At 39.1% G+C, this 24,364-nt stretch overlaps 1 protein-coding gene across 2 annotated transcripts in view; it reads right to left on the reverse strand.

Moving 5' to 3' along the window:
- Tesk2 (testis associated actin remodelling kinase 2) overlaps positions 1-24,364 on the reverse strand; it is a 132,765-nt gene that overhangs the window by 7,438 nt on the left and 100,963 nt on the right. For both annotated transcript variants that reach the window (XM_026397738.2, XM_077791055.1), the window contains one exon: positions 6,347-6,493. In XM_026397738.2, the coding sequence (XP_026253523.2) occupies positions 6,347-6,493 (147 nt within the window). The remainder of the gene's footprint in view (positions 1-6,346; positions 6,494-24,364) is intronic.

Consider the following 24,364-nt stretch of genomic DNA (forward strand, 5'->3'; position numbering starts at 1 on the left):
AGGGTCTCTCCTAATTCTTTAGCCTCTCCAGAGGGTCAGGTTTAAAAGCTTTCTGCTGGAGACAGCAAGTCCATGGCAGGAGCAATGTATACTTATGAAAGCAGCAGGATCTAGGGTCTATGACAAAGGGATACTGTTTGTGGAGGCAATGTCATAAGGCCTCTTACTTGGGAACCTAGTCCCTATCTCCAATGTTGGCTAATTTCAGGACATCTAGTATAATGCTTGCATTTCTGACTCAACTGTGGCTACAAAATATGACACTCAATTAGACTAAGGAGCCAGCCCAATTTTTAGGCTGTTTGGTATGCAATACACAAAAGGAAGACTTCTGAATGAAGTAATTTTGCCTAGAAAAGCACATGTATAAGAGGCCCAGCCAGAGTCCCCTGAGGTGAGAGGTAACCTTTTTAGGTTCAAAAAGTAGCACAAACACTGCTGATGCATGGTGCCAGTTCCCCTTAGTATAATACATCACATTGCATCAGAGTGGCTTACAGATTTGCCTTTTCAAGGACAGGGGATGATCCCACTCATCTCTATATTTTTTACCTAGCACAAGCACACAGAAAAAAATCCTGGTAAAAGTTTATTAAATGAAAGTTTGACCAGATGATCTGGGCCACTATCAAAAAGCATGTGCCAAGTGCATATACTAATCATGTATTCAACTCTCCATAATAGGGACTGAGCTGACAGGGGGATCAAAAGTGTGGCCAGGAGTGCATTTTTTGGAAACCTACACAAAATTTTCAGAACTGGGCCAGAATAGACATCTGAGAGAAATTCCTGAGGTGTCCTGGAATTGGCATTGAATAACACCACCCAGAGTGGAGAAATACCAAGAATATGTGCAGTGTTAGCTTTAGGTAACAACAACAATTAAAAAAAAAAAAAAAAGGTTCTCAGTATGCCATCACCTCTCTCCTCACTTCAGCATACTCACTCCACAAACCCAGCTATGACCAGATGAAAAAAGAATTTATTTTATATCTCAAGAAAGGTTAAGTGGTTCTTTTCACAGCAAAGGCAAATCACCTCTTAAACACCTCAGGGATTTCTGTAGTCCAAGTCTCAGGTCTCTTAGGTTATCTGCTTTAAGTGGGTGCAGTGACATATGCCTGTAATCCCATCAATTCAGAAGATAGGCTGAAGCAAGTTCAGCAACTTAGCAAGACTGTGTCTCAAAAAAATAAAGAGCTGGGGATGCAGCTCAGTGGCAGAGTGACCCTGGGTTCAATCTCTGGTACTGAAAAAAAAAAATGTGTTTTGCTGTAATATGTTCCATTTCTTGCCCTCTATCACACCATATGATACTATATCTTTACCCCTGGTGCCTGGGTTATGAATGATCTGCTCTGACATCTATCCCCCTGATTAGACTTAAGAGCTCCTGGAGGGCTGGGGATGTGGCTCAAGCAGTAGCGCGCTCGCCTGGCATGCGTGCGGCCCGGGTTCGATCCTCAGCACCACATACTAACAAAGATGTTGTGTTCGCCGAGAACTAAAAAATAAATATTAAAAAAAATTCTCTCTCTCTCTCTCTCTCAAAAAAAAAAAAAAAAAAAGAGCTCATGGAAGTTACAAGACTAAATTTCAGTCATTTCTATGTCCCCAAAACTGTGTCCTCTGATAGCACAGTATAAATGGTTCCCTGAAGCTGTTGATAATTCTCATTATAAAAAGTAACTCCATCCAGGCATGGTGGTGCATGCCTGAAATCCCAGCAGTTCAAGAAGCTGAAGCAGGAGGATTGCAAGTTCAAAGACAGCCTCAGCACTTAGCGAGGTACTGAGCAATTTAGCAAGATCCTATCTCTAAATATTAAAAAGGGTTCAGTGGTTAAGCACCCATGGGTTCAATCCCTGGTACCAAAAAAGAAAAAATAATAATAACCCAACTCCAAGATGTCCTAAAATCCCTCCAGCATTCATATTTGTTTCTTTTTTCTTTCTTTCTTTCTTTTTTTTTTGTGGTGCTGGAGATTGACCCCAGAGCCTCATGCATGCTAGGCAAGTGCTCTAACATTGAGCTGCATCACAGACCCTGTTGTTTTTTTTTTTTTTTTGTAGTTAATAAATACCTTTATTTTGTTTATTTTTATGTGGTGCTGAGGATCAAACCCAGGGCCTCGCATATGCAAGGCAAGCACTCTGCCACTGAGCCACAAATCCAGCCCCCAGACCCTATTTTGTTGTTTGTTTTTGGCACCAAGGATTGAACCCAGGAGTGCTTAACCACTGAGACACATCTTCAGCCCTTTTTATATTTTATTTAAGACAGGTCTCGCTAAGTTGCTTAGGACCTTGCTAAATTGCCCAGGCTGGCTTTGAACTCAAGATCCTGCTACCTCGGTCTCGGAGCCACTAGGACTGCAGGTGTGCATCACTATTTGTCGATCTGTTTTTAAAATGTTTTTAGTTGTAAATGGATACATTACCTTTATTTACTTATTTTTATGTGGTGGTGAGGATCGAACCCAGTGCCTCGAATGTGCTAGGCAAACACTCTACCACTGAGCTACAACCCTAAACCACCATTTGTTCTTAATTCATGCTCTTTACCCTGAAAACCAGCATTTTCTATTTCTAGCTGTGTAGCCTACACCATACATGGATAGGCTTTTCACTCAGGAGGAATCAACAGGGTGACTTCAATGGAGTCAATATTAATACCACCAAAAAAAGAACAATAATCATCAAGAGCTAGAGATACAATTCACAACACACAATCTCCTAAGGGTAGCCACGGATCATCAGTAGTGCTTTCCTGATGCCAGGTAGAATTAAGCAGAAACTAACTGTTCTCTCAGTTATCCTGAAGAGCCAAGGCTCACGTACAGTTCTACTGGTTGCTACTGGAGCTCCAATAAAAGCCTGTGTGTGGTACCAGGGATTGAACTCAGGGGCACTCAATCACTGAGTCACATCTCCAGCCCTATTTTGTATTTTATTTAGAGACTGGGTCTCGTTGAGTTGCTTAGTGCCTTGCTTTTGCTGAATCTGGATTTGAATTCTCGATCCTCCTACCTCAGCTTCCTGAGGCACTGTGATTACAGGTGTGCACCACCATGCTGACATTCCCACTATTTTCCAATCTTCCTGTTATCTCTGATCTGGGAATACTGAATTGATTACTGTTGCAAGGACAGAATCCATTTTTGCAGACAGAACACTTAAGGTCTCAAGAGCACTGAAGACATCAGAAGAGAGGGAACAAAACTTGGTCTAGAACCCCAAATCTCAGTTCTTGAATAGATGTTTTGGCCTCTGTGCTATCAAGTCTCTTCCCTGAAACAGGGCCAGAAAACTGTTTACAAAGGCAAATAAGAGGAATACTTGAGAAACACAACAGGATAATCAAACACTATGAAGTGTAAACCACAGAAATGTAAGGAAACCTGACACCATCCTTAAAAGAAAGCCAACTCAAACCCAAGGTTGATAATGAAGACATAATTTGAAAACCTCAAAGCCCTGTACTCTGTCCCTTTAGACTTAATTCTCCCTTGGGGATTCTAGTTCTTATGGTCATTGTCCCCTGCCATACAGGTGTCCTTGGTGGGGCTGGTCTGGGCATGAACATACAGTTCTCTCCTTAGTCCTTGCAATATAGTTAATCTGATGCTGGAATGTTCAGACAAAACTTTCCCAGAAAATAATCAGAGATTATAAGAGGACACTGATAATACATTAAATTGGATGATCTGGTTTATAAGATTATCAAATCTTCAGTTTGAGATCCCCTACAATTTACTTTCCAACCTGCCAGCAGAGCTTTCAAAAATCACTTGTTTTCACCACCTAGGAGTATACTCAACATCTCCTTAAAGTCTAGACCCAATGAAGCATAGCCCAGATACATGGAGTTATTTCTCTTAAGTTCCTAGTTTCTCCTCCCAAGTCAAAAGGCACTGGAAATATTCACTTCCTATAAGGAAAACCAGAGATGGTGGTCTTACCCTATAGTAAAAAAAGTTACTCATTTTTATAGCACAACACAATAGGCACAGACAGAACCACACTTGGACAAAGTGCCTTTGGGGCACAGAAGAGAATATGAAGAACTGTTGAAGGTGAGCTTTCTTCCAGAAAGTCTAGTCCTGGTCTAGAATGATCCCCCGGGCTCTGAAAACTATAGTCTATGTAGCTAAACACTCAATTTTAAAATGCTGTATACTGTTCTTTAGTTATTTCCCAACAAAAGTATAAATACCTCTAGGTCAGAAATCCTCCTTTTCTAATATTTCTTCACCCATGGAGCCAGACATAGGAGACATTTATGTAGGTATAGGGAAAATACCTATCTGTATGATTAATTAATAATGTCACAAATTCCTATTAGCTTAGAAGAAATGGTCCTCTATGAGTAGGAAGCAAAGATCTTGTTTTGGCTGGATGCCTAAAGTGACAAAATCAACTTAAGACAATATCTAAAGTGTCCCATCCCACCCATTTGCCTGGAATATGTGCAGAGTTTTTTTTTGTGGTGCTGGGAATTGAACCCAGGGCCTTAGGCATGCAAGGCAAGCACACTACCAACTGAGCATATAGCCCACGAGTGGTTTTCTTACTCTTGATTTTCCAAAACATTCTGGAGGGAGAAAAATGTCTAAGGAAGGGATAAGATACTGTCTTCCAGATCCAAACTGACCAAATATTCAATTCTTACAGGTCTAAAATAAATAAAGAGTTCTTCATAATGAGGCCTTAGTTGGTTCCCAGTTCCTACTTCCTAGTCTTGTGCTCCCTTCAGGAAGAGTACAGCTGCATATAAATGCCTCTGCCACACCCAGAAACCTTATGATCACCTCCTTAAAGCAATTTTTCTCTACAGTAGTTTTTAAGACAATGGCCATGGTCCCTCAGGAACAGTACTATTGTTTAGAACACCAGAACCACTCCAATGTGAAGGAGCTAGGAACTTATGTTTTAGTCCTTATTGACTTTGAAAGTATATAGCTGCTTTTGTTTCCTTTGGTAATTTTTTCTTACAATAGAAAGGGTTTAGGAATATGTATGCATGCATGTGGGGAGCCACATTGAGTAACCAAGCCTTCCAGTCCTGATGCACCATGGGGATCTGAAAAATCACCGAAGTCTAGCTTGGTAGTGCCATGATTTGTGACTTGGTCCCCCACCCCCACCCACCTCAGATAACAAGAAGGTTCTCTCTGTGGGGCATGCCCCTAGGGTTGAGTTACACTCACCTGTTCCCTTGTAGTCTTGCCCCTTCTGCCCTTTTTTGGATAGAACTTTCTAAGAACAAGAGTCCCCCCCAATAAAAGCTCACTTCTGATCCTGTTCCTTCTCTTGTGACTTTCTCTTGCTCTTCCTTTTGGGGAGTCTGAGGCTGAGATCTGGGGAGGCCCTCCTGAAGCTTGTGTAAACGTAAATTGTGTCTTTGTTTTATTTTGTGTCCCTGCAAATTCATATGAGCGATCTTAGTTCAGCTGCCTGCACTGGTCGGGGGCAGCACACGCATTTATGTATGTGTGCATATGTATATGTTAGGTTAGGGGATGAAATAACAGCTATTCTTGGTCAGGTACTAAATTAAATCCTTTCCTGAAAGACTTTAATTTGGCTCTTGTGCAGAAGTCACATTAGGTATATTAGATGGCTTTATAGTTCCCCCAGATTACTTATATCCCTTGTCATGGTGATATCCTGGGCTATTTGACCCTGAGGTACCAGTTTTGGAACCTGGCCAACTTCTGAAAGCAACTTTTTTTCTAGCCTGGTCACACAGAAATTCAGATAGCAAGAGACTACTACAGAGACCAGTTGATGCCAAAAAGGAATTGGCAGGGTGGCAGAAACTTAATCACACATACAGAAAATGGGTCAGTACATTATGACCTACTAAGTACTCAAAAGCTGCATCAACCTGGGCACAGTGGTACACACCTGTAATCCCAGGGACTTGGGAGGCTCAGACAGGAGGATTACAAATTCAAGGCCAACCTTGACAATTTAGTGAGACCCTGTCTCAAAGTAAAAAAGAGCTGGGAATGTAGCTTTAATCATAGAGTGTCCCTGAGTTAAATACCCAGTACTGCCAATTATTATTTTTTTACACAATACCTTTATTTTATTTGTTTTTATTTTTACGTGGCGCTGGGGAACAAACCCAGTGCCTCATGCATATTAGGCAAGCACTCTACCATTGAGCCATAACCCTGGCCCAGTACTGCCAATTATTTAAAAAAAAAAATTTAAAAAGAATAGTGAGATTAAATCTATAAGAAAATTCTAAACTCATTAATAATTGGTTTCTTATTATGGCTTTCTTGGTAAAACAGGATGGTCTCTCTTAAAATTTTATGAAAGTAAAGCTTTCATACCTTTGATGTGAGGTCCCGATGGAAAATGCCTTTGAAGTGAAGGTAGCTGAGGCCCACTGCTATGTCATAGGCCAGTTTCACCCTCACAGTCCAGGGCAAATGCAAGTTACTGTCTAGCAACTGTTCCAAGTTCCCAGAGTTGATATACTGTGAAACAGAAGGAAAAACCAACTATCATTTATCAGAAATGTTTAGGCTGAGATGAAACCACTGGAGAGTAAATACCTAGAAAATAGAGGCTACATGTTTATTTATTTTTTATATTAGATGTTGATGGGAATTAATTTTTTTATTTATATATGGTGTGGAGAATCAAACCCAGTGCCTCACACATGCTAGGCAAGCGCTCTACCTCTGAGCTCAGCCCCAGTCCATATTTACTTATTTTTAAAAAAGTTACCAAGGGCTTGGTCAGTGTTGCACACAAAGATATCTTCCTTCAAAGAGATCACAATATATTAAGGGACATAGACTAATAATATCAAGGGGTAAAAACTAAAAATATAGGTATGAACAGGTATGAGAGTACCATGCAGTGCTGAGGATACACATATTTATTTAGTCTGGGCATGTCAGAGGAAATAATCAGAAAGGATGACCTGGGTAGCATGAAAGGAGAATAATCTACACAGAAGAGAGCAGCACATGAACTACAGGTTAAGTACATGGTGTATTTAGGAAACTAATTTACTCAATGTGGCAAGAGTGCATGAATGAGGGGCTAGGGATGTGGCTCAAGTGGTAGCACTCTCACCTCACATACATGAGGCACTGGGTTTGATCCTCAGCACCACATAAAAATAAATAAGTGAAATAAAGGCATGATATCCATCTACAACTAAAAAATAAATATTAAAAAAAGAGTGTATGAATGAATAAGGAGGTGAGGCTGATATGTTTTGCTAAAATACATGGACTTTATCCTGTCTCTAGGGAATAAAAGAGGAATTTTAAGCAGGGGAGTAACATGGGTCATATTAACTTTTTAAAGATAAGATCATTTTAGCAATGATATGATAGGTGGATGAGAGTGCAGAATACAGAGAAGGGGAAACAGGACAGTAGTATAATAATCTCAATAAGAGAAAGTCTTCTGAGTTAAAAAGATAGAGGAGGCATTAGAACAAGGCAAGATTCAAAAATATATTTACATGGCAGGATCAAAAAAAAAAAAAAACCCTTCATGCTGGGCATGGGGGCACTCACCTGTAATTCCAGAAGCTCCAGAGGCTGATGCAGGAGGATCACAAGTCCAAAGCCAGCCTCAGCAACTTAGTAAGGCCCTAAGCAATTTATTGAGACCTTGTCTATAAATTAAATATTAAAAAGGGATAGTGGGGCTAGGGATGTGGTTCAAGTGGTGACACGCTCGCCGGGCATGTGCAGGGCGCTGGGTTCGATCCTCAACACCACATAAAAATGAAATGAAGATGTTGTGTCCACCGAAAACTGAAAAATAAATATTAAAACAAATTCTCTCTCTCTCTCCTCTCTCTCGCTCCTCTCTCTCTCTTTAAAAAGCTGTAGGATGATCCCAGGCTACTGGTACCTGGATATCATTATTTATAGTTATACATGGACACAATAGCTTTATTTTATTTATTTATCTTTATGTGGTGCTAGGGATTGAACACAGGGCTTCACACATGCTAGGCAAGTGCTCTATCACTGAGCCACAACCCCAGCCTTGGATATCATTATTAAATATCCAGAATATAGGGAGCGGAATAAATATTAGAAGCAGCAGCAGCAAAGTTAAAAGACGTGAGGTCAGCTGGGCCATGTTGAATTTAAGGTACTTGAAGGGCAACTGAAGTAGAGATGGCCTTTAAAGAGTCAGTTTAAAATTGAGAAAGAGGGCAGAAGACTGTCATTTAGGAGGCAATAACATTGAGCTGAAGCAGTCATTGATGCCAAGGAATTCAAGACATTGTCCAGGGTTAACACACAGGTATAAGAAATTAGAATCCTGAGGGACAAGAAAATATAAAGCAGCAGCAGAAAAAGAAGAACCAAGCAAGAAAGTCATCTCAGGCTGGGTGTGGTGTTGCACACCTGTAATCCCAGTGGCTCAGGAGACTGAGGCAGGAGGATTGATTGAAAGTTCAAAGCCAACCTCAGCAAAAGTGAGGTGCAAAGCAACTCAGTGAGACCCTGTCTTTAAATAAAACATAGAATAGGGCTGGGGATGTGGCTCAGTGGCCAAGTGTCCCTGAGTTCAATCGCTGGTACCCCTGTCCCCCTTCAAAAGAAAGTCCTCTCCGAAGACAAGAAGAACATTCCAAAAAAGAAATGACCAACAGTATCAAATGCTATAGATCAAGTAAGATGTGCTTGAAAGAGTTCACTAAATTTGCAATTACAAAGTCACTGGCAACTATGATCAGCAATTTCAGTGAAATGGGTAAGACCAAAGGAGTGAATAGGAGATAAGGCTATGGAAAAGCTACATGAAGATGTACTCTTTCAAGCAATTTGGTTGTGCTGGGCACATGCCTGCAATCCCAGTGGCTCAGATGACTGAGGCAGAAGTATTACAAGTTCAAGGCCAGCCTCAGCAACTTAGCAAGGCCCTGTCTCAAAATAAAAATTAAAACAGGCTAGATATGGCTCAGTCGTTATGTGGCCCTGGGTTCAATCCCTCATACTCTGCCACTGAACTACATCCCTAGCCCTTTTTATTTTTGATTTTGAGACAGTGGCTGACTAAGTTGCTGAGGCTGGTCTTGAACTTTCAATCCTTCTGCCTCAGCCTCCCAAGTAGCTGGGATTACAGACATGTGCCACCACACTTGGCAACAGCAAGTAATTTTTGCAGCTAATATTTATAAAGTGTTTATAATGTGTCAGATACTATTCTGAGGACTTCATGTATATTATCTTATTTTATCTACACAACAAACCTATAAAGTAAGTGTACTAAGAGACTTAAGTATCCCTTACCAGCAATGTTTGGGACCAGAAATGCTTCAGATTTCAGAGCTTTTCTAATTCTGGAATATGTGTATAGTGTTTATCTGTGTTACTCTCATTTTACAGAAGGCATTTAAAGGTTAAGCAACTTATTCAAGGTTACCCAATTATTAAGTGGCAAGTCAGGAAGACAATACAATCTGGCTCCAGAGAAAAAGCTCTTTACAACTACATTACATTGAAGAGTTAAAGACAGTGGTGACTGAGTCAGAGAGCTTCATGCACAATAGGAATTAAAAAAATAAATATAACTCTATAGGACGTATTATTTCCAATATTCTCCCAAGTAGAAAAAAGGGGCAGATTCCTCTAAGAGTAAAATTTGTCTCTAATGCTTTTAGGGTGGGGATGACATTGAATTTACAAAGGAATGGGGAACCTAAAAGGATAAGAGGTGAGAGATTTGAATTCTAGTCTAATTATGCCTCCTGCTAGCCCCATTTAACTCTGGACAAATCAACTAAAAGGCTGTATCTCCTTAGGTTTTCCTATCTATCAAGTAGGTTTGATAACCTCTGATTCACCTAATTCATGAAGTTACTATGAGAATCTAATAATTTTTCTGATGTGGTAATGAAAGCACCAAAAAGAACCAGCTGGGGGCAGCATCATGCAGCACATCTGATTCCTTTAAGAGATGGATCAGGTTTGGTGGGGTGGAGAGAATGACTAAAGATACACCTTCTTACTTCTCAAAAGGGAAACCTGTCCATCTGCTTCATCCTGTTTGATAACTCATCTTTTAAAATCTTAAAATCATGTGTAATGAAGCACTATTGTGATATTTCTTCTTTTCTTCACTCTAGCTAAATCTGCCCAAGGTTCACATTTAAGGTGTTTATTAGCTGGAAAAAAAACTGAACTGGTAAACTCCAAACTATATGGGGGCAACAAAGCTGACATCTAATCTTGCAGTCAAGTTTCTTTAGCTCTAAGAGTCAAAATGTCTGAAGAGGTAAAAGTTCACTTCTTTGGCACAGTGAGAATGTGACATAGAAGGCTAGTTTTCAGGAAACACTCAGGTTCACCCCCAGTGAGTGTTAACACTGTATGTGCAGAATGAGGCATAACACTGTATGGCCTCATTCTGACTCTCTGAAGGCCAGATGAGGCCAGGACACTTGGTTTGGTTCAGAGAAACACAGGGTCTGTTCAGCCATGTCTCTGAAAATCTAAGAAATTCACAGACCAAGCCAGAAGATGGAGAGCATAAGAAAAGGTGGGATAAGATGAAGAATCATACTAAAAGACTCTGGCCTTTCCAGACAAGATGGAAAAAGCACAAACCAGGACCAGAGAGGAAAACAAATGAAGTTTATTTTTAAAACCCATTTATTTTGCTTGCCTTTGATGAATACATTGCTAGAACTGATAAGCCTTCGGCACTCAGAAACCATAACTTCTCAACTTCACAATGTCTTAAGACCTGTACATGTATGAAGAAAGGAAGTTTGTGATCTGCCAGCAAGGAAGATTTCTAGGTTGCTACAATGCTATGTGCCCATTAGTTGGAACACTCCCTTCCCAGAAGCAACTCCTATTACAGACTCAGCTGTGTAGCCTCTAAACAAAGCCCTCAGTGGGAAGCAAAGGTAAGAGCAATTCCACTAGCACATTCAGCTTTCCCAGATGGGGATAACACATGCTCAGCTTGTGTTTTCTTCCAAACTACTCCCTAAGGCAATCTAAGGCACTGGCCATTAAAAAAAAAAAAAAAAGATCAATTAATTAATTAACTAATTAATTCATTTTATTTTTGCAGTTCTGGGGATTAAACCCAGGGGCACTCTACCACTGAGTTCCATCCCTGCCCTTTTTATTTTTTGAGACAAGATCTTGCTAAATTCCCAGGCTGGCCTCCAACCTGTGATCCTCCTGCTTTAGCTTCCTGAATCTGGGATTACAGGTATGTGCTATCACAGCCAGTGCATTGGTAATCTTTAAATAATTTAGAGAAGCTTTATCATTTTTTACTGTTTTTTTAATTTTTTTTTTTGGAGTTGTAGATGGACAGAATGCCTTTATTTTATTTGTATATGGTTCTAAGGATCGAACCCAGTGCCTCACACATGCTAGGCAAGCGCTCTGCCACTGAGCTACAGCCTCAGCCCTATTATTGTTTTATTTTAAACTTCAAATCCAGAAAGCCTTATCAATCAATCAATCAAATGTTGTAAGTACTTCAGTATATCTCCACATCTCTGCAACTGTTATCTATAAACCTATACCAACTTTACCTATACCAAAACCTGATTCTTTCCTTCTTGGTCTAATATAATAAAATTTCTTCCACTTTCTTTTTTTATATAAAAATACAGTTTGCTCATTAGATATCAAAATAAAGTAACATTAACATTGTTTACAAAACAAAAATCAACATTTTGCAAAATTTTTGAAGAGCCCAGCGTTTAAATAAAAGATGTATTTAAAGTATATCATTACAAAATAAATTAAATTTTCTGGGTAAAGAGTTGGGGATTTTAAAATAATACTTAAAGTAATTTAAATAGTAATGACAATAGTATTGATACCACTATTCTGAAGTGCTTTCATATATTCTTCTACACAAACATATATTTATATAATCATCACACATTTTCAGTATTATATTCAACTTAGCATTACTCATTTTCAATATTTCTATGTAGTCTTTTTTAAAAATTTTTTAGATGTTGATGGATCTTTATTTTATTCATTTATTTATATATGGTGCTGAGGTTTAAACCCAGTGCCTCACACATGCCAGGCAGGTGCTCTACCACTGAGCCACAACCCCAGCCCCTCTGAGATGTAGTCTTCATAATTAAAAAAAAAAAAATTATTTGTTCTAATAAGTTATACATGACAGCAGAATGCATTTTGATTCACTGTATTTGTGTTTAATACCTGGCTTCATTAAAGGTATCTTTTCCTAGAAAGCACTCAATAACCAAATATGTGCTGTTAATTAAATAATGTTATGTAAATAAATTACTAAAAATGTAAGAAATCATTTTTTTTTATATCAGATGCCAATGTCCTCCCCCCCAAAAAAAATCACCAGAAGGAAAGGTTAAGTAGACACTGAGTTTTATACTTAGGAATATAAATTCAGGTTATTTCTACAACATTTTTTGTTTTGTTTTTTGAGACAGGGTATTTCTATGTTGTCCAGGCTGGTCTCAAACTCACAGACTCAAATAATTCTCCCACCTTGTAAGCTTAGTCCCAGGCATGTACTACAATATCCGACTTACTTTAATAAAAAAAACTCCTCTTATTCCACCTCCACATGAAAATAAGAACCTGTCTATTTACATGAACATTGTATCTCCCTGTGTTTAGAACAGTGCCTGGCATATAGTAAATGTGGGTATATAAAGATAAATACGACTTGGTTTACACCTTTAAAAAGTTCAGTAAGAGACACAAGGGTAAGCAAATACCACCAATAACTCTAGCACAAATAAACACTGAGGGTATGACAATGGAGACTAACTCTGCCTAGGAGTTTAAAAAGTTTCAAAGGGAAATAACATCTGTGCTAGATCCCAAAGGATAGTTAGGAGTTGGTGCTATGAACTGAATTCCTTGCCCAAATTTATATGTTGAAACCTAATGCTCAAAATGATGATATCAAGGCCTGTGGCTTTTGGGAAGTTAAAGGGTCATCAGGGTGGAAGCCTCATTAATGGGATCAGTACTCTAATTATTAAAGAGGGGGAAGTTGAGAAGACAGCATGTTGGTGCCCCTAGAATTCTTTAGAACCTTCTATTATCTAGGGACACAGTGAAAAGTTGTCCATCTATGAACTATTGCAATGGGTCCTTAACAGATACCAAATGTGTCAATGCATTGATTTTGGACTTCCCAGCCATCTCAACTATGAGAAAAATACACTTCTGTTGTTTATAAGCCACCCAGTCTATTGTATTTCGTTATAGCAGTCCAAATGGACAAAGATAGTTGTCTATACAGAAGAGTATAGGTTCCTTCCATGTACCCCAAGTAAGGTCTGGTGGGTACCAACTCAGGTGCAGGCAGACACATAAACATGTTCACACACAGAATATTCTGGAACAGCTCTAGACAATGTTCACTGCCCCCTGAGATAATATTAATTATACCCAGGATTTCTGTTCAGCAAGACTAGTAGCCTCACCTAATCATAACCAACCATTTTCAATGTACTGATACCTGTAACCAATCAAGTTTACTTCTGAACAATGGTTCAAAGGCATTCAAACAAGGTTTGAAGAAAATATCAACTGTAAGAATTATTCCTTTTTGAAAAACACCCAACTTGATTGGAGCTAGAGCACTTACCCATGGTAGATAATTGCTGTAATTCACACAGCAGAAATTATTGCTGCCACCTAATTTGCTAAGGAAGATCTGTCCACCCCTCTATCTACCTCCCTACACAAACACTGAAAATCTGCTAGGTAAAAACACAAAGACAAATGGGGCTAGTCTCTGCACTTAGTTCACAGTTTAACTCAGATCATATCTAGAAAAGATGACACATAATCAAAAAACGTTCTTTCCACACTTGCAAATAACACGATCAGACATTTTACACAGAAATATCATTTTAAGTCTTTTTTCTATAGGTATATTTCAATTATTTTTAAATTTAATTTATTTATTTTATGTGGTGCTGAGGATCAAACCCAGAGCTTCACACCACTAAGCCACAACCCCCAGCCCTAGAAATATAATTTTTTTAAACTTTCTTTTTTTAATATTTATTTTTTTAGTCATCAGCAGACACAACATCTTTGTTTGTACGTGGTGCTGAGGATCAAACCCGGGCCGCACACATCCCAGGCGAGCGCGCTACCACTTGAGCCACATCCCCAGCCCCTAGAAATATAATTTTAATAGTGGTATAAAAGCTGTATGGAAAGGCCAAGAAGGAATTGAGGCTGGGAGAACAGTTAGAAGGCTTCAGGAATCATCCAAGTGGGAGGTAACAAAGGCCTCAATAACACAATGGCAGCAAGAATGAAAAGAAGGTTAATGTCAGAGAGACATCTTAAAGGTAGAATCAAGGGGCAGGGGTTGTGGCTCAGTGGTAGAGCGCTTGCCTAGCATGTGTGAGGCACTGGGTTTGAGTCTCAGCACCACATATAAATAAAGAAAATAAAGGTCCGCTGAAAACTAAAATAAATATACACACAAAATAAATAAATAAATAAATAAATATATTTTTAAAGGTAGAATCAATAGAATTTGGTGTTTGGTCAAAGGCAGGAAATTATTTATTTTTAAAAATAATTATTTTTTAGTTGGACACAATATCTTTATTTATTTATTTTTATGTGGTGCTGAGGATCGAACCCAGGGCCTCGCATGTGCTAGGCAAGCACTCTACCACTGAGCTACAACCCCAGCCCAGGAAATAATTTTAAAAGAAAGGTACACAAAGTTAAGTCCAGCACAATGCTTATTATCCCCACCATAAATATCTTACATCATTACCCTATCACTTAGGTTATTCCATTAACTTTCTAACTAATCTTCTTGCCCCCCTTTTCATCTTTTTTTTTGGGGGGGGAGGGGGGTGAGTAGCAGGTATTGAATTCAAGGGCACTCAAACACTGAGCCACATCCCCAGCCATTTTTTGTATTTTATTTAGAGACAAAGTCTCACTAAAGTTGTTTAGTGTTTCACTTTTGCTGAGGCTGGCTGTGAACTCTTGATCCTCTTACCTCAGCTTCCCAAGCTGCTGGGATTACAGGTGTGTGCCATGGAACCTGGCTTCCCCTTTTCATCTTTTTTTTTTTTTTTTAATATTTCTTTATTTTTTAGTTATTGGCGGACACAACATCTTTGTTTGTATGTGGTGCTGAGGATCCAACCCGGGCCGCACGCATGCCAGGCTAGCGCGCTACCGCTTGAGCCACATCCCCAGCCCCCATCTTTTTTTTTTTAATATTTATTTTTTAGTTGTAGTTGGACACAATACCTTTATTTTATTTATTTACTTTTATGTGGTGCTGACAATCAAACCCAGGGCCTTGCATGTGCTAAGTGAGTGCTCTACCACTGAGTCATAACCCCATCCCTTCCCTTTGTATGTTAAAAAGATTTAGTCCTTGGGCTGGGTTGTGGCTCAGTAGAGCATTTGCCTAGTACGTTCGAAGCCTTGGGTTTGATCCTCAGCACCACATTAAAAAATAAATAAAGGTATTGACAGCTACAACAACAACAAAAAAAGATTTAGTCCTTAATTCCAATTTACTTTTCACTATATAGCCAAGATAATTTTTCTGAAATACCAATACGAAGCCACTCCTTTATAACAATTATTCAATGATGCTCTCTTACTTTTAGTATAAACCCACAATTCTGAGCATATCATACAAAGCCTTTCACTCCTATTTATGAAAGTCTGATCCAGTTTACCTGCACGTTTGTCCACATTGCTGATCACTTTACCTAGAATACCCTGCCCCCACCTACACCTGGCTAATATTCACTCATTCGTGAGGATTCAGTTCCATTTCGTGGAAACCCACAGGCAGGGCTGCATTTAAGAATGACCTTCTAGGCCAGACACAGTGCATTCCAATAATCCCAGCAATTTGGGAAGCTGAGGCAGAAGGATCACAGTTTCAATCCAGTGATACCCTATCTCAAAAAAATAAAAAGGTCTAGGGATATAGCTCAGTTGTAGAACACCCTTGGGCTCAATTCCCAGGACTGGAAGAGAAGAAAAAGAAAGGAAGACATTCTACACAAAAGCAACACACAGTTAAGAAAATGATGCAGATGTTGGTAGTTCTGCTTTCTTTTTTCTTTTTTATTAACCCTTTCTGCATAAGTAGGGGAAAAGGAATCTGTAAGTTGAGATGGGAAATTCAGTATAATAGAGAAGTCCACAGAATACAGACTTAGACTATCTAGGACTAAATCTCATCTCTGACTACCACTAATTGAATGAATTACCCAATTTCTTTAGTAGACTTTTATAAAATGGGAATAATCATAGTACCTAACCCAAAGCATTATTATGAAGATTCAAGGAGCTGATGTACATAAAAGGTGAAGAGCAAAAGTGAGCAGTTGATATATATAAAAGGTGCGGTGCTGGGAATCAAACCCAGGGGCCTTATATATGCTAGATGAATGCTCTACCACTGAGTCACACCATAACCCTGTTGTTATTATTCTTATGTTTATTATTAGTGCAGAAGTTTTGGAATGCCAAGATGAAGCATCTATAGTTAATTTGGCAGACAGTGAGGGCTACTTAAGATTTATAAATAAAGGTATAATATGATGTGATGGGGGTTGGAATATGTTTCCCTAAAAGAATATACTCAAGTCCTAAACTCTAGTACTTGTATTGGAAATAGGGTCTTTGTAGATGTAATCAAGGTAAGATGAGGTCAACAGGAGTAGGATGGGCCCTTAATCCAATATGACTGGTGGCCTTATGAAAAGAGGAAGAAGAAAGTGGTCTCGGTAGTGCATGCCTGTAATCCCAGTGGCTCAGGAGGCTGAGAGGTAAGAGCGTTGAGAGTTCAAAGCCAGCCTCAGCAAAAGTGAGGCAATAAGCAACTCAGTGAGACCCTATCTCTAAATAAAATACAAAATAGGGCTGGGGATGTGGCTCAGTGGCCAAGTGCCCCTGAAAACTCAATCCCCAGTACGCCCCCCACCAAAAAAAAAAGAGGAAGAAGAGACACAAACATAAGGGAAAATATCATGTGATGATGGGAGTAGAAAACGCAGAGCAAGAATCTTAAGGATTAAGCAACTGAGTGGTAGATATGACAACTGAGAAAAAAAGAGTCAAAGGCAACTCAGAGATCCCAAAGTTAGAAGTTCAGAGCATCAATGAGAAGAGATCCCAGAATCTTACTTATTGTGCCATCAATAAGCCAGAAAACCTAGCATCAGTGTCAATAATCATAGTAGCTAAATCAGTGGTTTAGCAGATCCCGACTTTGTGGCTGGGTCTTCTACAGAGGAGGGTCTGGGTCCTGACCTAGTTCTCACTGTAGCCCAATAATGCCTTTGTGCTGGCCACTGTATGTTTGTTGGTCAGCTCTAAACACAAAGACTAGCAGATATCCCATCCTGCTGGTTTGGTTTAAAGAAGAAAAGATAGCTTTGTTACCTCCCTGGGTAATTCCAGGACAGGCATTCCAATAGCACCCTGTGGGAGGCTTGTGCTCCAAAGGATCTTCCTGTTCTCAGTTGAGAATCCACAACCGCTGTAAGAATACATCCGCCAAAGCCTGAGTTTGCCTTGGTATATTACCTTTCCTTCTAGGTTGTTCACTCAGGCCTGCCTGACTTTAAACAGTCAGTAGTAATGAGGTGACTCAAAAAAGAAAAGGGCCATTAGTTCTAGCTACAAAGTAAAAGGATTTGACTAACCCAAAATGTTTCAGAATATTTAAATGTTTCATTCTTTCTGATTTCACATGTGCTTATCTTACTTCCCAGGATACCCTTCTTCCCCATTGTAGCTTTTCTATTTTTTTTTTTTTAACTGAGGATAGAACCCAGGAATGCTTTACTACTGAGCTACATACCCAGCACCACCCTCCTTTTATTTTTAGATTTTCTTATTTGAGACAGATTCTTGCTAAGTTGCTTAGGGTCTCACTAAATTGCTGAGGCAGCCTGGAACTTGCAATCCTCTAGCCTCAACCTCCTGAGTTGCTAGAATTATATATGTAAGCCACCACTCCTAGCTGTTTTGCTAATTTTTATTTATCCTTCCAAACCCAGCTGGAAAACATTCCCTGATACTCCATTACTTGATTCCATATTTTGTACCTTTTGTGCCACTTCTGCATCCTGTAAATATCTCCAAACCTGCTTTTTTTTTTGGGGGGGGGGGTGTCAGGGGTGGGTACTAGAGATTGAGCCCAGGGCCACTTTATCAATAAGCTACATCCCAGCCCTCTTTATTTAATTTTGAGACAGGGTCTCACTAAATTGCTGAGGCTGGCCTAGAGCTTGCAATCCTCCTCCCTCAGCCTCCCAAGTTGCTAGGGTTATAGGTATGCACCACTGTTCCTGGCTCTACTCTTCCTTATCATGTACTAATAACTTTGGTTATAGGGACCAGGTCTCACTTTGTAAGCCCAGAATCCACTAAAGTGAATAGTAAACAGTTGAATGAACAAAGGTATAATAAAGTGCATTTAAATAAAAGGTTTTTAATTTCCTTTTTTTTATTGGAATTCCCCCAACTCCAGCTTAGAATTACTTATGAAAAAAATGTAATTTAAGGGCTGGGGGTGTAGCTCAGTGTTAGAATATGCTTGCCTAGCATGTTAAAGGCCCTGGGTTCAATTCCCAGTAAGATACAAAGGAAAAGTATACTTTTAGAGGAATTTTCTGATAAAATGTCATGCAAAAACAAACATAATGCCTGCTATATGGTAGGCACTGAATATAAAGTGATAAAATAGTGTGTTTGGCCAATCAGTAATATAAAGTTCTAAGGATACTTTTACCATTACCCTATCATAGACTCCTCAAAATAGTTAGTAACCTTTAAACATATGGAAAATATAACTGAGATCTCCTTTTGGAAAGTATAGAAGATATTTCTTTTATCAGCAGTTTCTAAAAGGCAAGTAGAAGGCAGACATAGAAATATCTCCCCCTCTTTTTTGGCGGGGAGGGGTGTACCATGGATTAAACTCAGGGGCACTCAACCACTGAGCCACATCCCCAGCCCTTTTTGTATTTTATTTAGAGACAGGGTCTCACTGAATTGCTTAGCACTTCACTTTTTGCTGAGGTTGGCTTTGAACTTAACGATCCTCCTACCTCAGCTTCCTGAGCTGCTGGGATTACAGGTGTGTGCCTCAGCACCCAGCTCCCCCTCTTCACTCATACTTCTTACATACAGATACTAAGTATGACCCATTCACCACTAGTCTTTGTGTTTGGAGCCAACCAACAAAAATACAGTGGCCAGCGCAAAGGCACTTTTGGGCTACAGTAAAAACTAGGTTATATGCTTGTTCAGCATACCTAAAGTAGTATATGTGTTTTTCTGTGCATTTAAATGATTATATAAGAAGACCCTTTATGCACAAGATTCAAAAAATATAATTGCTGGCTGAAGATATAGCTCAATAGTAGAGTACATGTTTAGCATGTACAAAGCAATGAGTTCTATCCCCAACACTGAAAAAGATTACACTTTCTCTGCAGATTATAACTCTTATATCAAACATTTCATAATCAAAATAAAAATATTAAAGTAAACATTAAAAGATAAACCTGCAAGGGCTGGGGCTATAGTTCAGTGGTAAAGCACTTGCCTTGCATGTGTGAGGCAATGGGTTTGATCCTCAGCACCACATAAAAATAAATAAAGATACTGTGTGTTCATCTACAACTAAAAAAACAATTAAAAAGATTATTAACCTGCAAATCAAATCTTAAAGAAATAAGCCAGCAATCAATGGGTTAGGCATTTTAAAAAATTAATTAATTCCTCTTTTTTTAAAAAAAATTTTTTGGCAGGGGGTGGTGCTGGGGTGATGTGGTGATAAGCATCCTCTTTACCACTAAGCTACAACCCAACTTCTAGACATGATTTCAGTCAGGCCAGATCTTTTAATTACTCCATTCAGTCTGCTTTTCTATCTCAAAATCTAGGAGAACTTTACCTCAACATACTAGTTGGGACCAAGTTCTAAAGCACTGTTCCCTTCAGCCTGCTACCTCACATATACAACCCTTGTACTCTCTCTGGGTCAAGACAGGAACCTTTGATACTTAGTACTGGGCTCAGAATGAATAAAGAAATCTGTTAAGGAACACAACGTACCCTGACCCAGCCACACTAGATCTAAGGAGTAGGGTCTTGATAGTAGTTAAAATGAAAAGAGAAACCAAAAGAGGTTAAGTTTACATATATATATAGATGATGGACCTTTATATTCATTTATATTTACTTACATGTGGTGCTGAGAATTGAACACAAGGCCTCACACATGCCAGGCAAAAGGGCTCTACCACTGAGCCACAACCCCAGCCCAAGGTTAAGTTTTTAATTAAGGTGATTTATATCAAAGGAGACCCTGTCCTCAAATGAACTAATCCTTTCTTCTGCCTCCTCAGCTACTATTTAGCCTCTGTTTAAGGAAAAAGTCAAGCAAAAGTTTTAAAAGAGCTGGAAATGCAATTAAATGGTAGAGTGCTTGCTTAGCAGGTGCAAGGTTCCAGATTCAATCCCCAGTACCACACACACAAAAATTAAAGGAAGTAAACTCCAAACACAAATGGTATTTTATAATGGTAAGTGGTAGGTAGAGAGAGGGAACAAAGATTTCTAATTTGCCCTGGAAAGATCCAGCTTCCCATGACAGTTGTCCCTGTAACTGCAGGCAGAAATTTCCTCTAAGGATAGGTAACCAAATTCCCTCAAGTTCACAGAAGTTCAAAAAGACTACTTGGAATTATCTACCCAAATGAAAGAGTGGGAAGAGAGAACCCAGCCAGTTCCAGTTCTACAGCACAGAAAAGATTTCAGGTCTGGGACAGACAGAAATATAAGGGCCATCTACACCCTAAAGGAAAAACAGAAGAGTCTTTTCTTTTACTCAGTTTCAGACCATCTCAAGTGTCAGAATGAGAAAATAAATGAGTGAAACCGGAAGGATAATTTTGTTGAGGGAGTGGTGTTGGTAATCAAACCCAGGGCCTCACACATGCTGAGCATGCAATCTAACACTGAGCTATACTTCCAACCAGATGGATAATTTTTTGAATGTAGTAAATCTAGATTTATTTTACCTTTTTTTTCTCCCCAATTAACCATTTCTCTACTTTTTTGTTATTGTGGTGGGGACTGAACCTGGAGTGCTCATGATTTGTACGATACCACCTATATTTTAAAATTAGCATTTTGGCTGTTCTGTAGAAAATTTACTATAGCAGGACAAAAGTGGAGACAAGTAGACCACTTAGGAGGAACTTGATTTACTTCTGATGAGAGATGAGATAGCTTGAATAGGGGTGGTGTCTGTGAAGATGCTTAGAGATCTGTTTTTGGAGATAGGAATGCAAGGTCTTGGTAGTGACTTTGATAAGAAGGAGAATGTGGGGCTGGGGTTGTGGCTCAGTGGTAGAGTGCTCTTCTAGCACACATGAGGCACTGGGTTCGATCCTCAGCACCACATAAAAATGAAATAAAGATACTGTGTCCACCTACAACTAAAAAATAAAAATTAAAAAAAGAAGGAGAATGTGAAATCAAATGATGCCATTGCATCATCATTTACTGAGATATGAGGAATACTTGGGACAGTATAGCTAAAATACTTCCCTTACTTAGCTATGTGCTCTTTAACATTGTAATCAGCAAAGCCTCTTCATTATAGAAAACCAGACTCAGCCTTTGTCTGAGCCTTTCAATGACAGCACAACATTGCATTCTAAGGTTCTTCCTTGGACAAGATCTTACTGGTGTGAGGCAGGTGGTGGGAATAGTATTTATTATTAGGCACTGATGTACAAATGGCATTGGACCTGATCTTACTGAATTTATCCGGAAAGGGTTTCCAAATTCAGTGGCTAGGGGCATTCCCTGCTTCTAGTCATTTAGAATATTTTTGAAATAATTTAACTTTAACTCCTTAAACCCTTCTAGTGACATTATATCTAGATCTGCTGCATTACTTGAAAGTTGGCCTTGTGGTTAGGGATATTGTTCACTGATAGAGCACATGTTTAGCATACATAAGGCCCTGGATTCAATCCCCAGCAAGAAAAAACATAAATTGGTCTTAGCTGATTCTCAGAGAGTACCAATGACTGATAGAGGAAAGATAAAAAGTAGGTAAATGGATGGGCTTGGTAGTGTACATCTGTGACCCCAATAACTTGAGAGGTTGAGGCAGGAAGACTGCAAGTTTAAGGCCAGCTTCAGCAACTTACCAAGACCTTGTCTGAAAATAAAAAATAAAAGAGTCAGGAAATATAGTTTAGTGGTAAAATACCCTTGGGAAGGAAAAATAAAAGCTATCCTTGATATTGCCAAATACAATAAATTTTTGGTTAAAAAATATTTTCTTATCCAAAAATCTTAGTGGACTGCACTTAATGGGTAACATGTTTGTGTGTATATTTGTGTATGTCTCCAAAAGCCCCAGTGCTCGTTTTATTCTTTTTTAGTACACCAGAAATATGTATTTGACTAATCGGCTAATTGGATAGAAAATGAAATGTTGGTCAAATTAGTTACAAAATCAAAGAGGACTATGCAAGAGGCATTATAATTGAACAATGCAAAAATCCATTTAGAAGTTATTCATGAGGCAAAAATTCCAGCCAATCATATAGATACTAAAATGCATTAAAAAATTTACCTCAGCTGGGCACAGTGGCACACAACTGTAATCTAAGGGACTTGGGAGGCTGAGGCAGGAAGAATCAAGTTTGAGACCAACCTCAGCAACTTAGCAAGACCCTGCCTCAAAATAAACAAATAAAAAGAGCTGGGGATGTGGCTCAGTGGTTAAATGCCCCCAGATTCAATCCCCAGTACCAGAAAAGAAAAAAAGAAATAAAGAAAATTTACCTCTATTTCACTTTTTTGATAGCATAAAACGTTTTATTAATTTCCCCCCATTCATTCAGCCTGTATGTGTGTGCACAGGCACAGGGCAGAGCAGGCTACTAAATACAAAGTATTGCTGGGAGAATAGGAGTATACAAATGAGTAATGTATTATCCTTGCTAACCACCAGCAACTAAGTGGTTTTACAAATCATCTTCACCACCTCATTTGGGGCTGGGGTCAGCTGCAGAGCAAATGCCTAGCATGCAGAAAGCCCTGGGTTTGATCCTAGCACCACAAAATAAAAACAAAAAGAAACAAACATAGATACCTCATCCTTCTTTTTTTTCTTTTTTTTTTAAATAAACATGGAAATCAAGCTCAGAGAATTTAAATGACCTGTTCATGAATATTCAACTAGAAAATGGTGGAGCCTGGATATGTACCCAAGCTCTTTGATCTAAAAACCTGGGTCCCTCCTACTTTAAAACTTTATACTCTTTTTTAAAAAAAGTTGTAGGTGGATAGCATGCCTTTATTTGTTTAAGGATCAAACCCAGTGGTTCATACATGCTAGGATAGCACTCTTCCACTGAACTACAGCTCCGGCCCAGAACTTTACACTCTTCTGCAGGGAAATTGAAGCAAAACAACTTTACTACATGTAAGATAAAAGTAGTTCAAAGATACTATAGGAGGAGATAAATGAAGGGAAATATTATGACCAAATAAATGGTGTGTGGGGGTGGGGTGGGGGAGGGATTTGGGGAGGGAAAGAAAGACAAAGTAAGAATCAGAGGAATGGTTTTCCAAGAGATAAGTGTCTTTGAGCCAGGGATGTGTGTGTGTGTGTGTGTGTGTGTGTGTGTGTGTGTGTGTCTGTCTGTCTGTCTGTCTTTCTTTCTGGAAACTAAGCCCAGAGGTTCTCTACTACCAACATCCCCCACCCACCCACCTACTACCCTGTCAGCCCTTCTTTTCTTTTTTTGAGACAGGGTCTCTCTAAGTTACCCAAGCTGGCCTTGAACTTGAGCTCTTGAGATTCTCCCATCTTAGCCTCCTGAATTGTTGGGATTACCACCAGGCCCAGCATGTTTCTACTTTTTTTTAAAGTAAATTTCATATTGTTTCTCATAAGGCTATAATAATTTATATTCCTACCAAAAGTGTATGAGAGTTAGCCTTTCTCTGAATCCCAGCCAGCATTTGTTATGATCTTTTTGGTGACAGTCATTACAACTGGGGTGAGATGATATTCCATTGTAGTTTTGATTTGCATTTCCTGATGATCAATGATGGCGAACATTTTTCATATAGCTGTTAGCCATCTGTATATCATCTTCGAGAACTATTCAGATTTTTTGCCATTTTGTTGTTGTTGTTGGTACTGGGGATTGAACCTAGGGGCATTTTACCACATCCCTAGCCCTTTTGATTTTTTATTTTAAGACAGAGTCTTGCTAAATTGCTTGGGGGCCTTGCTAAATTACTGAGGCTGACTTGTGATCCTTAGCT

This window comes from Urocitellus parryii, chromosome 11 (assembly GCF_045843805.1).
Source record: "Urocitellus parryii isolate mUroPar1 chromosome 11, mUroPar1.hap1, whole genome shotgun sequence".
NCBI lineage: Eukaryota > Metazoa > Chordata > Mammalia > Rodentia > Sciuridae > Urocitellus > Urocitellus parryii.